The 15,543-nt window shown below is 41.4% G+C and overlaps 1 protein-coding gene across 2 annotated transcripts in view; it reads right to left on the bottom strand.

The window, feature by feature from the left end:
• PDE7B (phosphodiesterase 7B) overlaps window positions 1-15,332 on the bottom strand; it is a 309,082-nt gene extending 293,750 nt beyond the window's left edge. The window contains exon 1 of one of the 2 annotated variants that reach the window (XM_061623935.1): window positions 15,247-15,332. Coding sequence is in view for 1 of the 2 variants with exons in the window: in XM_061623931.1 (XP_061479915.1) it covers window positions 14,362-14,441 (80 nt within the window). In the remaining variant the exon portion in view is untranslated. Of the gene's footprint in view, window positions 1-14,361; window positions 14,521-15,246 lie in introns of those variants that run through there. The other variant, XM_061623931.1, reaches the window with a different exon arrangement.
• Window positions 15,333-15,543: the final 211 nt, after the last annotated feature.

Here is a 15,543-nt window from a genome sequence, read left to right as displayed (position 1 = left end):
CCTATTCAGCAGGAACTAGGCTGGTGGCTTCTGAGAGTCTCTCAGTGGTCCTTGATTTCCCAAGACCCCTGTCTATATTGGGGGATGTCACAGTATCCTGCTCTTCTTCTTCAGAGGCCTCATTGGGTCCTGGGTCAACCTCTTAGCTTCTGAAAGTTTCCACCACAGATTAAACTAACACCATTTAGACTACAACTATTGAGCGCTGCCACAAGGCTACATAACAAATCACACATCTGTAGCAGTGAATGAATCTTTAATTTGCGGTCAAGGACCCATATCGGCTATACAATACAAACAGTTTAAAAAAAAAAAAGAGAGATACAGTATATTAGAAAGTATCATACAATCTCATTTAAATGTTAGCGCGAATTAATTGGGCGGCGTAAAGGAATTTAGCAACTTGAATAGTAATTCCTTTGTCTAAACCAGAGAGAGCAAAAACACTCATATCATCAGGAGATTGGTGATAGGAAATTGAGAATATGGGGTTGAGAAATTTATATCTGATCTGAGTATAAAAAGCACATTCAAATAAACAGTGATAGGGAGTTTCGATATTATCAGTTCCGCAAGGGCAAATGCGGAGATCATATGGAACTCCATTAAATCTTCCCTCAAGAATTGCAGAATTTAAACAGTTAAATCTTGTTTTAGAGAAGGCTAAGCGAAGTTTGGGAATAGTGAGAAAATGCAAGTATGGAGCAATCTTACCATATTGTAACGGTAATTTTAAATGTAAGGGGGAGCATATTTTCGCAGCCCTAGTGGTTGAGCTCTGGTAGTCCATGTCTTTAAAGCGAGAGCGAATTGAGACTAAGGCATCACTTGGCGGATATTGAATTAGATGTGCTTTAGCTAGGCCCATTTTCAGCATTTTTAGTTCAATTTTGGTATTCCAGAGGGAAGGACATCTGTAGCATGTTATTAAGAAATGAATGTAAAATGTTTAGCTCTCTTTTCATTGTTGTTCATTGTTGTTTTAACCATTTTTGTAAGTTGTCTTGAGAATTTTTAATTATAAAGAAGGATATGATTTTTTTTTCAAATATAGATAAATAAATACAAATGGAAAATGCTGATGTTGAGTCTTTTAGCCCCAGGGACTATCAATGAATCCACTGCATTTAAGGACGGCCTCCTTTACGTGGCTACAACAGTCATCTGTGTAGCATGATGATCCTGTACTTGTCTTGACAAAGAAAGGGAGAGGATCAACCAGGCTCTGCATATTGCTGTGGACAGCCTCTCTGGAGTCCAGTATTCCCTATCAATTTTGGATCGCCTCTATTTCTCTTTTTTATAATATTAAATTCACTTCTTCACATTTCTGCAGCAATTTGCAATTTTTTTACAAAAAAATCCTCATGAAAATTCATCAGTGTTTTAGTATGAATTTCTCCTAATATACATATTTTTATATGCAGCTTTTGATTAATATACACACTTACAAGCAATTTCCCCTAATATAATGTATATTTGGAGAGCCAGTGTAGTATAGTGGTTAGAGTGTTGGACTACAACCTGGGAGACCAGGGTTTGAATCCACACACAGCCATGGAGCTCACTGGGTGACCTTGGGCCAGTCACTGCCTCTCAGCCTCAGAGGAAGGCAATGGTAAACCCCCTCTGAATACCACTTACCATGAAAACCCTATTCACAGGGTTGCCATAAAGTTGGAATCAACTTGAAGGCAGTCCATTTCCAATGTATATTTGCATGTTATTTTTACAACAGTATGCATTTTAATGCACACTTTCCCCTAATATATTCATTTTTGTACACATTGGCTGGAGAACTGCATGACAAAATTCTGAGAAGAACAAATTTTGAAAGATAGCTGTGTTTCAGATCATATAGTTTGGGAAAGTGCAAATTTGGTAGGTTCACCTTTACAGTTTGCATGTGTATCCAATCAAATTTCTTCCCCATGCATTTTGTGTTCATTTGAAAAGTGAGTGAATTAGGTAGTTATTCATTAAAATGCAAACAAAATCTTTCTTCCCTATACTTACTTGTGGGCTGAATGTAAAACATTTCCCCCCCTTCGAACTGCAGATTAATTTGGAATGATGACAGAATGGACACATGAATAAACATATGTAAAACTGGCATGGACTGGAAACAGACTGATCCCTCCCTCTCTTTCTAGGCATATATCCCAGTAAAATGTCCAAATATTTGAAATGTCAAAAGATTAACTTTTAAGATGCATTATTAATTAGGAAAAACAAGAGGGTCTCACAACTCTTGCCAATTTTTGTTCTTAAAAATTGCTGTATCTCACAGCCTTTTGGCATTTGACTTTCCAACATGTGGAGAAGTTGTAAACCTTACGAAAAAGGCTTGTCGTAAAGCACATTTCATATTGATAGAACACATCATATCAGTTTTAGAAGGAATAGAATTTTCATCGTAAAAATGGTAGAACACTAGAAAGTTGCTCCACCTTAACAGTAGAGCAGGGATGGGGAGCATGCGACCCTCCAGATGTTGTTGGACTGCAACTCCTATCATGCTAGACTATTGGCTAAGATAGTTGAGACTGATGGGAGCTGGAGTCCAACAACATCTAGAGTACCACAGATTCCCTAGACCTGCTGTAGAGCTGTATTGTGGCTCTATACTCAATCAGGCAGTGGGAAAAGAGGTGGGGAGGCTTCTGCCCTATGGTGGGATAACTGAGAAGCCTTCTGATCTCTTTTCACTCCTGCAGGTCTTAATGGTTAACATTTATTAATCTTTTTCATAAGCCCTTTTCTTGTTAAGATTGTGGTGTAGAGGTGGATTGTATGTGCTCATACTAAATCCACTTTTTTCTGACACAGGGAAAACTATGATTTTTTTCAAAAATGGAAATAAGCTCACAAAAAAAAGGTGCCCAAGGAATCTTCATGCTCTGTACTTTGGTAAATATAAATATATTGTGCTAAGGGAAAGAAGGGGACAGTGTTGGATTCATGCATTGATTTGAATTTGTCTTGGCAGATGCTGTATTAGGTGTAATATTTGTTCCAGTTTGGTTCCACAGGGGTGAGTGGCAAGGATCACAAATGAAGAAAACAGTCTTGGTTGGAATGGCTAAAAACATCTTGGCTAACCTGTAAACACCTCATTTATTCTCCCCATGTGAACACTCAATGCCATTAGTAGCCCTTGGACTCAGCATCTATCCAGTCCAGCCAAGTGAGATCTTATAATGATAATGATAACGATAACAACAACAACAACAACAACAACAACAACAACAATAATAATAATAAATGGTCCTTCTAATGAAACCTGAACACGATTTGCAAATATTTTCAGGAAATGGCTTTGTGGCAACGGTTTCCATCGCAATGCCAGTTTACAAATCATTTTATGAACTGCATTCAGATACCCCTAAATCTATCTGTCTCTTATCAACTGGATACCCTGAAAATCAAATGAATCTCAGTGGAGTATTATAACTCTAGCTGCTACACAACCGGTGTATATATTTGATAGTTGAAACAAGAACTAAGTAGGTTCTATCACTTTTCCATTTATTCCTCTCTCACTTTTAAATCCTTACAGTAGGGCCCCGCTTTTCAGCATTCCACTAATACGGCGCCAGTGGGGCGATCTGGGGAGCTTCAGGGGCCAAGCACTACCAAGTGGCTGGAGCTCCCCACGCTCCAGCTGATTGTGTGCTATAGCTGATTGCTGTCAGCTATAGCGCAGGGAGCTCCAGCCACCACGCTCCAGCTGACAGCGACCAGCTGTACTGTACAGCTGATTGCGCCGGAGCAGCAGCAGGCTTCAGGCTATGTCCCACTTTCCGGGGATTTTCGCTTTTCGGTGGGGGTCTGGAAAAGAACCTGCCATATGAGTGGGGCCCTACTGTATTTGCAAATAATATCATGTTATTTTATGTCACAATCCGTTAGCAGAGGTTGTCTTTCCTAGCCCTGAAGCTGACAACCATATTTTTGTCACTTCAGTGCAATTGCTTATACACATATTTATAACAGTGCCAGATGCACTGAGGGACAAAGAGATCATGCCAAACTATACTCAGCCAAACATCCGGGTGTGCCCTGTGCCCTGATATACTGCGTAAATTTGATGCAGCCCTCTAACGAAGAATTTATTCCAATATGTGCATGCCAGATATACACAATCCTTACTCCTCAATTTTTAGGGGTAGGGATCTTGTATTTTTCCCTGTGTTCATTGCAATAGATATGTATATGTTATGTTTGCATAGTATGTCTGCATGTGGAATATTTGGAGGGCCAGGATAGACAGGTGAGATCTCACTGATTCAGCACATATATAGTATACATACTTAGTGTGCAACTAAGCCTTTAGCTTCTCATATTTGAAAATTTTAATTACATTTCATTGTGTATTGTATTTACATCCACCTGTATTTTAACCTGTTTTATTATGCTGTACACCGCCCTGGGAGCTTATTGCTATAGGGCGGTCTAAAAATGTAATAAAATAAATAAATAAATATGTGTAAAATCACAAACATAAACCACAAATAAGACTCACAGAGAGAAGTAAGTAAGAGGTTTGCCCAAATGCAGATTCCTCTATGGGTGTTCTCCCCCTCTTCCAATTATAGCACTAAATCAAAACTGTGTTAGGAAAAGGTACCTAAAGAAATCACTATTGACTGAGAAGGTATGAGGCTGCACAACACTCACCCTTTTCACCTGTGCCATCTGTATCTGCTCATCCAAGGGTGGAGAACCCATAGCCCACGAGATGTCTACAACTTCCATTAACCCTGACCATACTGGCTGGGTTTAATTGGAGTTAGAGTACAGCAACATCTAGAGGCCACAGTTTCCCCATTCCTGTACTAGACTGATCTACTATGTTAAATCTACTATGTTAGATCAGGGGAAGGGCCATAGCTCAATGGTAGAACATCTGCTCTGCATGCAGAAGGCCCCAGGTTCAATCCCTGGCATCTCAAGGTAGGACTGGGAAAGATTCCCTGCCTGGAACCCTGGAGAGCCACTGCTGGTCAGTGTAGTAGACAATACCAAACTAGGTAGATCACTGGTCTGATTGGTATAAAGCAGCTTCTTATGTTGGCTAGCAGAAATCAGCACAAGATCTGCTTACAGCTTACAGGTGTGTAGTAGGGTTGCTAGCTCTCCGGTTTTCACCCGGAGACTCTGATTTTTTGGAGTTCTCTCTGGGTCACTGGGTGAGTCACCTCAATCTCCGTGCTCTCCTCTTTCATTAAAAAAATATGTTTCTAGGTGGTCTGGTTCAAGACATATACACCAAAACATGAGCCCCCGCCTCAACTTCTGTTAAACGAGCTCATAGCTGGCTGTTCTAACATCACCCTTTCAGGTTTGTAGCCAATAAGTGAAGTCAGGGTTGGGATTGACAAAGGATTTGTTGACCTCCAGGCAGTAGCTAAACCCCATTGCAAGGCCAGAAAATGGTTGATTTTTCCTGCTTTTCTGAAAATCTCATAAATTGAGTAAGTATATAGCTTTCAGCAGTAGCAAAAGTCTTTTTCTCTCTTGTATGCAGGAGTCAAACAAGTTTAAATATTCCTGAGCTGTTGAAGAGGGCAGTGTTTTGAAAGCCTCCCCAATATGAAGCTTTAATCCAATACTTACTTTTCTGGGAATAAAGCTGCAATGCTAATCCTACACACCTGGAGTAAACCCCATTGAATTCAATAGGACTTACTTTTGAGTAGACAAGTTTAGGATTGTGCTATAAATTAATGGGACTTTTGAGGGAACATAGCAAAGGATTGTGTATGTGTGGTAAATCTTTATCTCCCCCTCCAATCCTATTAAAGGACTGATTTCTTACAAGAGCAGAACAAGTACTATGTGGCACACATAACATGGAAAGCACACCTTGAACTTGGCCTGGTAGCAAATCAACAACCAGTGCAGATTTCAGAACAGAGGTATTATGTGCTGATAGGGTCTCATTCATGTCAGCAATCATGCCACAGCATTCTGCACTAACTGCAGCCCCCGAGTCAGGTTGTGCTGCATGAGATTTCAGTGAATTTGGCTGACTGGCTGCCAGGATTTTTTTAGTTTTGGTTTTCAGTTAGGAATCCTGACTGGTTGTGGGGAGCTGAGTTTTCTGCCTTACTCATAAAAATTTTGTTGTGGTTGGTATGGTATTGTATTTAGGAAATCATCACTGTCTTTTGTTTTTCTTTCTCTGTTTGCATTTCATTATCCTTTAACCTCACTTCCTTACATCCATAGAAGCAACAACAGTGGTTCCATGCTACATTTGATCAAGAAAGGACAGGCTCCTCTAGACCACCTGTTTATTTAGCACTCATCCTCAGGGACGGTTCTAAAGGGCTGCCAGGTGGGGCACTGGCCCGACGGCCCCTGGAGCTACAGGGGGAACCTCAGCCACCCCTCTGCTCCCCTTCTGCAATCTGTGGCCCCCACGCCCCCACCTATCTGTCTGCTGTCTTTTACCATTGCCCTTAACGAAGATGGTGGCCATGGTTTCCCTAAGGTACTGAAGCCCCTGCCACCATCTTAGTTGATGACAGAGATGCACGTGCATAGCACACACATGTGCCATCAACAAAGATGGCGGCGGAGGTGTCATCCCCTTAGGGAAACCGTGGCCGCCATCTTCGTTAAGGGTAATGGTAAAAGACAGCAGACAGGTAGGTGGGGGGCCTGGGGGGCTGCGTGCATACATGTTCGCATGTGCATGCGTGCACACACACATACACACTGGGGTCAGGGCAAGCTGATGCTCAAGGGCCCCGGCATTCCTGGAGCCAGCCCTGCTCATCCTGATACTGGAAATTTAGGTTTGCACAATTCAAGTGGATTGAAACACTCCATTGCTCTGCTGTAAGAAATCCACTTTAAAAAAAAGCACAGGCTTTTTGCAGTTAGGAAAGTGACAGGGAAATGCACTAAAAAGTGTGGGATAAATCATTCATTAATGGGAAGACATAGAACCTCTGCATGAGCAAATCAGGATGAAATCAGGATAAATGCTCAGTGTTGTATAACCTCCTTCCAAACATATTAGAACAAATGCTCAGTAAAAACCAGGCATCATATAACCATCTAGCCGTCTAGTGATTTAAAATCCCCCAACCATCATTTATACATTTTTCTCAATAGAAAACTTGGAACTTTGACTGAATCACAGCAACACACACACATAAACAAAACAAAAGGAGGATTAATGGAGGAACCATGCACAGAAGTGTGTGGTACAGTGTGTGGTATAGTGGTTAGAGTATCAGATTAAGGGTAGAGACACACCGGCATCTCCACCTCTCTTTTCTGAAAATGGGGGCACATGACACTAATCAAACCCTACCCCTTTTTACTATAAAACCTGGTGGGATCAGCTTAAATGCTTTTTTAAAAATCCAGCTTCAAACACATTTCACAACTAATCAGCTGTTGACCCTCCAGGTGTGGCCAATGGAAAAACTTTGCTGTAGGCAACTAGTATGCTCACAGCCTAGGACCTGGAAGGCCAGGGTTCAAATCCCCATTCAGCCATGAAGCTCGCTGGGTGACCTTGGGCCAGTCACATTCTCTCAGCCTAACCTACCTCACAGGGTTGTTGTGAGGATAAAATGAAGATGGGGAAAGATCCATGTATGCCACCTTTTGCTCCTGGGAGGAAAGGTAGGATAAACATGTAATAAATAAAATACATTGAAGAGCTCCTGGGTTTATACATTGCTCTGTTATTCATCTCCCCAGTGGATACCCATTTAGTAAAAAGTAACGGCATTAAAACTGACATGCAGCTGTGAGAAAATGCAAACCCAGCATTGGTAGTGGAACTCCTAGCAATAGTTCAACTGCAAATCACTGGTAAAAATGTTGTGTAAACACATATCCAGTGTACAGAACCGAAAGCAACACTGTAATACTGCCACCTGTCACCTTCAAGATGGAACACTCTGCAGCCCCCCCCCCCAATTCTCTGTGTGTGAAGATTCTCGGATGTGGAATGAATATTGATTTGCATAGCGGAGGTGGTTAGCCAAGTAGACTGCAATTATTCCAACTGGAAGACAGAGTTAGACTTAAGATTGTAAGGAAAACAAGACTCTTAATTGACTTCCTCCCACTTTAACAACCAGGATTGCAAAAGGTACTGGGTATTATTTCAAATAAACCCATCATCCAAGGTAATATGTGGAGAAATGGGAATGAAAGGCTTTGTATCAGATGCCACACAAAAACAGGTATCTGGGGCACATATAGCATTGACTGCAGGATCCAGAGAACAGGAAAATAGTGCTCATTTTCAGTGTCTTGGGAAGGAACACAGGAACATAAGAAGCTGTCTTAAACCATGCCAGACCATTGGTCCATCTAGCTCAGTATCACCTAAACTGACTGGCAGCAGCTCTCCAGGGTTTCAAACAGGGATTCTTTCCCAGCTGTACCTGGAGATTGAACTTGAGACCTCCTGCATGCAAAGCAGATGCTCTGTCACTAAGCTACTGCCCTTTGTCCTCTAAAAAACAAAGCTTACCTGAACGCCATTACTTTTTAAAAGTTCCAAGTAATTTGCATCATAGGTCAGTCATCTCTACTCATTTGAACTGGTTGATTAGAATCACATTATCTGTTCTTAAAGTACTTTGAGACAAAGGGGTTTTTTTCCAGATGGCAGGAGCATGGATTCAGCATTCTACACACTAGGGTTACCAGTTCAGAAGCATCCCAAACCCTGAGATTTCAGGGGTGGGTCCTAGTGATGTCACAGGGGCGGGCCAGAGTGATGTTATTTAGCACCATACATTAAGCATCGACCACAGTTGCTTGGAGCATACAATTCAAACAAAAATATTACTCTGATTGGAAATTAAGATAGAAATCTTAGCTAAAAGATGAAGCCTGGGTAGGAAACATTTAATTTAGCCAACTTGCTTTTGGCAAGAACGGTTTAAGTGCCTCAGGCCAGGCCAGGCCAGTCAGCAGAATGCCACCGTAGGAAGAAGGGAGCCTAGTGTTGTGGAGATGTTAGATGGGAGCACTCGGGAGTAAAGATGGATGTCCATGATGGCTGCAATTCTAAACACACTTACTAAGGGACTAAGCCCCATAGAACTCAATAGGACGTACTTCTGAGTAGATATGGTCTGGAATGTGCTGTTAGTAAAGCTTGACTAGGGATCCTATGCAAAGATATCCATATCAAAGTAGGGATGGCAACCCCCTGCCTGGAATGCCCTGCCTGCCTTTTAACATGGCTGCTCCAAACTTCTTTACAGATTTGACCCTTCACTTCAGAAAGAGGTTGTCTTGTTCAGAGCGGGATTCACGAGGCTGAGACGCGGGTGCAATAAAATCTTGTTTTATTAAAGTAATGGATACATCAAAAGCAGTGTGCTTCATAGAGACCTCTAAGCTAGCTCACTAGAATTCCCTAACTGCACTCTAGACATGCTCTGCAACATGTGAAGAAAGTTGACTCAGCAGCTCAACCCAGAGAGCTGCAATCTTAAGAAGGGAAAGTTTTAGATCGTAATCTCTGGCTCCTTCGCAAGTCCTGCCTCTGACCGGTCTGCTTCTTGCAGCGTCGAGAGCGGGGTGACGGGGGTTGTGCTTCCAATGGCTCATCCGCAAGAACTGTCTCCTTAGCAACCGGCTCGAGGTCACGGGGCGGTGATGCGCTTGAGGCATCCTGAGAGCCGCTTGGTGAGGGGGGAGTCAATGCCCTCTCTGAAACATCTTCCAACAGCTCCTCTGACCTGTCTGGGGGCGGCGCACTCTCCTCTTCAGAGATCGCGCCATCTGTGGGAACTGGCCCGGTGTCAACCTCACTCCCCCTCCCAAGGTCTTGCGGAGACTCAACAACTCCTTGGTCTTTCGCGCCTTCTGATAGCTGAGAAACCTGAAACTCATGTCTTCCCCCTCCCTGGCCCTCGTGGGGGCATGGAGGCTCAACAGAGGTCTGAGAAATGAGTAAGAGTAAGAAGATTCTCTACCCTTTTCTGTCTACCCCATGGGCTGCTATAAACTCACTTTGACAGCCAACCCAATTCCAGTGAGTAATAATTGACAGAGAAAAAACACACATGGTTTGGTTTACCTTCACAGGCAGCAGCTTGAGAACAACAATTGCAGCCACACTTCCCAGTATGTGAATTCTCTTTTACCACTATTGGGCAAGAAACAAACCATCATGCAACCAACAAGGTGCATCATCTGTGGGTTTCAGGGGGTTGAGCTGAATGCACGGAACCACTGTTGTTGCTTCTATGGATGTAAGGAAGTGAGGTTAAAGGATAATGAAATGCAAACAGAGAAAGAAAAACAAAAGACAGTTGTGCTATGGCACAGTTGCTGACATGGGTAAGACCCTGTCAGCACATAATACCTCTGCTTTGAAAGCTGCACTGGTTGTCAATTTGCTACCAAGTTCAAGGTATATTTTCCATGTTACCGGTGCAATATAGTACTTGTTCTGCTCTTGCAAGATATTGATCCTTTAGTGTAGCAGCACCTACACTTTGGAACTCCCTGTCTATTGACAGTAGGCAGGTGCCTTTATTGTACTATTTTTGGCACCTCCTAAAAACACTTTGTTTAAGCAAGCCTATCCAGACATGTAGAAGCTATTATGCTTTTTATCTGCTTTTAACTCATTGTTGGTTTTATTATTTGGAATGTTTTTAAATACTTGTTTTTAACTGTTTTTGACAATAATGTTATTGTTTTAATTCCTTCTGTAAACTGCTTTGAGATTTCTTTTACAATAAAATGGTATATTAATGTTGTAAGTAAAATACATAAATAAATTTTGGAGTCACTGTGGCCCTTGGGTCTCTTTTCTCTTTTAGGAACAAAGGAATCTGCCTTATACTGACTCGGGTCATTTGGTACCATCTAGCCTAGTACTAATGACATGGACTAGCATTGGCTCTGCAGGTTTCCAGGCAATAATCGTTTCCAGATACTGAATTTTGGACCTTTGAATGCAGAGCATGTGCCCTACCACTAAGCTACAGCCCTTCCTCTGTTTAAAAGTTATCTTTTAAAATTGTTCTTTTCAATTCACTAATGAATGCACAGCATAGCTAGGGTAGATCCACACCATGTATTTAAAGCACATTCAACATACATTTGAAGCAGATAAATCCCACCATAGAATCATGGGAACTGTAGTTTGTTAAGGCTGGTGGGAACTATAACTGTGAGGGGAAACAACACTTACCAGGATTCTTTGGGGGAAGTCATGCACTTTAAATGTGCATTATTATTATCATTAATATTATTATTTATTACATTTATATACCACCTTTCCTCCAAGGAGCTCAAAGTGGTGTACATGGTTTTCTCCTCTCCATTTTATCCTCACAATGACCCTGTGAGGTAGGTTAGGCTGAGAGACTGTGACTGGCCCAAGGTCACCCAGCAACCTTCGTGACTGAGTAGGGATTTGAACCCTGGTCTCCCAGGTCCCAATCCAACTGTCTAAACACTATGTGCTTTAAATGTATTATTTATTTATTTATTATTTGATTTATATCCTGCCCTTCCTCCCAGCCGGAGCCCAGGGCAGCATTATGTTGATCTGCATTACTTCATAAACTTTGCCTGCATATAAATCATTTTAATTATTTTCTAAAATGGAAATCAGCTACAAAGCTTACTTGCTAACCATGAGCTACTCACCATCTCTCAGTCTATTCTGCCCCTCAGGGTGACAACAGGGGAGGACCATGACCACCCCGAGCAAGAAGGGCACATTTAAAATGTAGAGGAAATAATAATGTACAGTCATAGTGTGAAATCAGATATATATCAAGACATAGTATGAAAAATATTTATATAAACATGAATGTCAAAGATGTTTATTATTTACAGAACCTGTAAAGATGTTTATAATACAATCCTGTGCATGTTTACTCAGAAGCAAGTCCCAATGTATTCAATGGGGCTTACTCAAAGAAGGAAGCATGCATAGGACTGCAACCTCAAGTGATAAAGAATGTCACTCACCCAACCCAAAATTCAGAATCATGCCACTTTAAGCTGTTTTGCAACTTTTTAATTCTTGTTTTTTATGGTTATTGGGTTTTAAATGGATTTATTTCTTGTTGTGAGGTGCCTTGGTTTCCAACTCTACCTCACAGGGTTGTTGGAAAGATTTCATACACACACACACTGGAGATGTAAAAATACATACACCCCATTTAATAGTTTATTGTCAAAACCAGTTCGTCATTGCAGAACATTTTTTTAAAAAAATCAGTACTAGTTTCTTACCAAATAAAAACAGTGACACCTAAGTAAGCCTTGCCTAATTGCTTAAAAAAATAATGTGAGGGGGAGAGAAAGATTTACAACACAAACACAATCCTTTGCTATGGCCTTGAATTAGGCTAAAAATCTAAAGGGCTACATTCTGTCCTTCAGTAGTAAGTTCTCCTGAGCAATCCAGTGTCAGAAAAAGACATGGAAACTTGAAGCAATTAGATCAGTCCACAAAGAGAGCAGATATGTGGACTATCAAAATCTGGTCCAAGTCCAGACTGAGCAAAATTCTTGCCTATTCCTAACTATGACATGCCACAAAAATAACATGAACCCCATATGAATGAACTCCATATACAGGAATCGCCTCCACCACTAGCCTGCCTCCTTCTTAAGATCTAGGAAAGAGGTCCTATTATGTGCCCCACCTGTGGTGGATGCATGGTTGGTTGGGACAAGAGAAAAGTCCTTCTTGGTGGCTACACCCAGATTATGGACTATCTTGCCCTGTGAGGGTTGCTTGGCTCCCTCCCTTGCCATTTTTTGCCAATTAGTAAAAACTGTCCCGTGAGCTTTTGTCTTGCTGGACAAATGATGCTTCATATGATTAGCCCTATTAAGGGCTTTTATCTGCTGAACCTGTTTCCCATTTTTATATTGCTTTATTTTTATATTGTTTTATTATGTATTTTAATTGTTGTAAGCCGCTCTGAGCAATGACAATACAGTGGAAGGACAGGATATAAATTTTCTGTATAAATAAGTGCAGGGAGAAGCTACTGCAAATGCACACAGTGATGATTTGTTCCCAGTAGTGAATGCTTTGGTAAATGGCAGTCCTCCTTGCCAATTTTGCTACATTGCAGGGTCTTATAACAAGACTTATAGCTGTGTAAACCACTGTGAAATAATAGGCTTATTTAGACAAGCCCACAGGCTATTACAGCGATGCAAGCAGAAACTTTCTGTCAAAAAAACATGGATCCTACTTTGCTGCTGTTGATTGTCTGAGATCAGCAGCCACTAACAATCTATACCAAGCTAATTTAAAATAGACACCCCCAAAATGAAATGCAAGGATGTTCTGTTAGCAACAGAATTATAAACTGGAGTAGTCTAATTTTTCCTAGATATGGTGCAGTGAGAAAGTCTAAAATATTCAGGCACTTTAAAAATATTTACATGCCACCTTTCCATATGCAGCTTGAATAATATTTCTTTCACCGTTCTGAAATTATTTCTGTGGCCCTCCAGATGTTATTGCACTCCAGCTCCCATCAGCCCCAGCCAGCATGGCCAGTGGTCAAGAATGATGGGAGTTGGAGTTCAGCAACACCAGGAGAACCACAGGCTCCCGACCCGTTGTAAACCAAACACAGCAGAAAACTATGAAAGATTCACTTCAGCATCAACAAAAAAAGAATTAAAATGAGGTGGATGGGTGAGAAATAAAATTAAGTGCTGCCTGTTTGAGAGGCAAAAACTAGTGCAAATTAAAAAGAAAACCTTGAAGAATTCTGAGCAGTGTTCAAATTTAGTGGGCTGAAAGAAGTGAAATCAGTCCTCTCCTATCCACTTTTCAGCTGCATCTTCTCGGCATTATCTTTTCCCCAGTTCTTGCTCTGAACAGCAGACTTCATTATGTGCTGGATCTCACCCAGTGACCCCAGCTGACTTCCTCTTCTACACAGAGCAAAGGCAGGATAATTAGTCAAAAGCTGGAAGATGGCTTGCCTAGCCAAGTTCATTTCCTACTTTGACCCTATGGTTAGTCTCTTGACTTGGTAATTCCCATTTCGCAGAACGGACAGCACCAGCTACACTGCCTCAGCTGGCAAATACAATCTGAGGTAAATAGTTTAAATATAATTGCTGTATATTTTACAGATCCAGTCCACCCAAGAGAGAAAACCCAAATCCCCACCCCACTGGGGAAAAAAATGACACATGGATAAATACCTGACTATTTGTTCTGCCCCAATTCACTCCCCTGAGGCAGCTGACTCTCTCTGCTTCTGTCTCGCATTTGAGCTGGATTCTCCCCCCCGCCCCAGGTACTCTTATGAAGAACAAAGTATCTAATCGTGTAAACACAGGAGGCCCAAAGGTGCCAAAGCTTACCTGTGACATGGACAACATGGGAAGCTTTTTCTTGAGTTCCTCTGACCTTGATGAAAGCTGCTTTCAGAAATCACATTCATATTCTTGTGTATTCACCAAACCCAGTTTGAACCAGATATATTTGAAAGGGAAATCTTCCTGACTCCAAGGGAGCAGTACTCCAAGCAAGTGTCACAGCCTTGAGCACAACAATTTGACACTGACCTATAGAAAACAGTTTGGGAACCTCCATCTACGAGATCCATTTCCTATTGGTGCTAACCATATGCACAATCTATTTTCTTTTATGGGATTTTTAAAATATATATAGTTAGAAGCAACCTTGAGTGATACAGGGAGAGGTATGAGTTTTTTAAATAAATAAAATCAATAAGCTGCAGATTTTTTTCAAAAAGACATCTTTTTTTAGCAGATGCTTTTTTTTTGTTATATACAAAGGCAATAATGGCTGAAGCTTGGCATTACATTTTAGCCTCTTTGACCACTGCTGTGCATTAATACTAAAAAGCAGTATTTCTTACATTTTTACATACAAGTATTTTCGCACCTGCAAAATTTCAGTTCTGGGCCAGGGAGTGGGAAGTGAGGTGGGGAAAGAAACAAGAGAGATGAGAGAAAGTCACAAAAACAATTAAGGCCATCCCTTAACAGTGGACCACACAATTGTGAAACAATGAATGTAGTTCCACTTCATAATTGTGAACTGACTATACTTTTCTTTCTAGAATAAATACATTTACAAGAAAAAGCCCTGGAAAAGAATGGCATTATGGAGCTGGATAGAAATCTGCCTAGAATCACCCCACTCCCATATCCCCAATGCCACAGGCTGGGAAATAATATCTGCTCCAAAGCTAACAAACTTAAAATGTGCCATTTCCATACCTCTTCCCTCACACACGCCAGTTCGATCCAGACTGAGGCCTCCGAAAGATATGCTGCAAAAAGCAGAAGCTTTGGAGGCACATGCTGTAGCAGCACTGTTCTGACATTTGCTAAGCATCAGAGTCCCTCAAGTGACTGGGAGCTAAGCCATTGACGTCACTGAACAATAGGCAAAATATTTCCTCCTCCTCCATAACCCTGAACTGTAAACACCAAGCCTGAACACAGCAGGCTGAACATTTGGGGAGAGGTGGGAGAAAGAGAATGTGAGAGAAGCTCTCAAGCAATGCTGCCTTA

The sequence above is a fragment of the Rhineura floridana genome, chromosome 4, assembly GCF_030035675.1.
Source record: "Rhineura floridana isolate rRhiFlo1 chromosome 4, rRhiFlo1.hap2, whole genome shotgun sequence".
NCBI lineage: Eukaryota > Metazoa > Chordata > Lepidosauria > Squamata > Rhineuridae > Rhineura > Rhineura floridana.
This window is presented reverse-complemented; position numbering and strand designations above follow the sequence as displayed.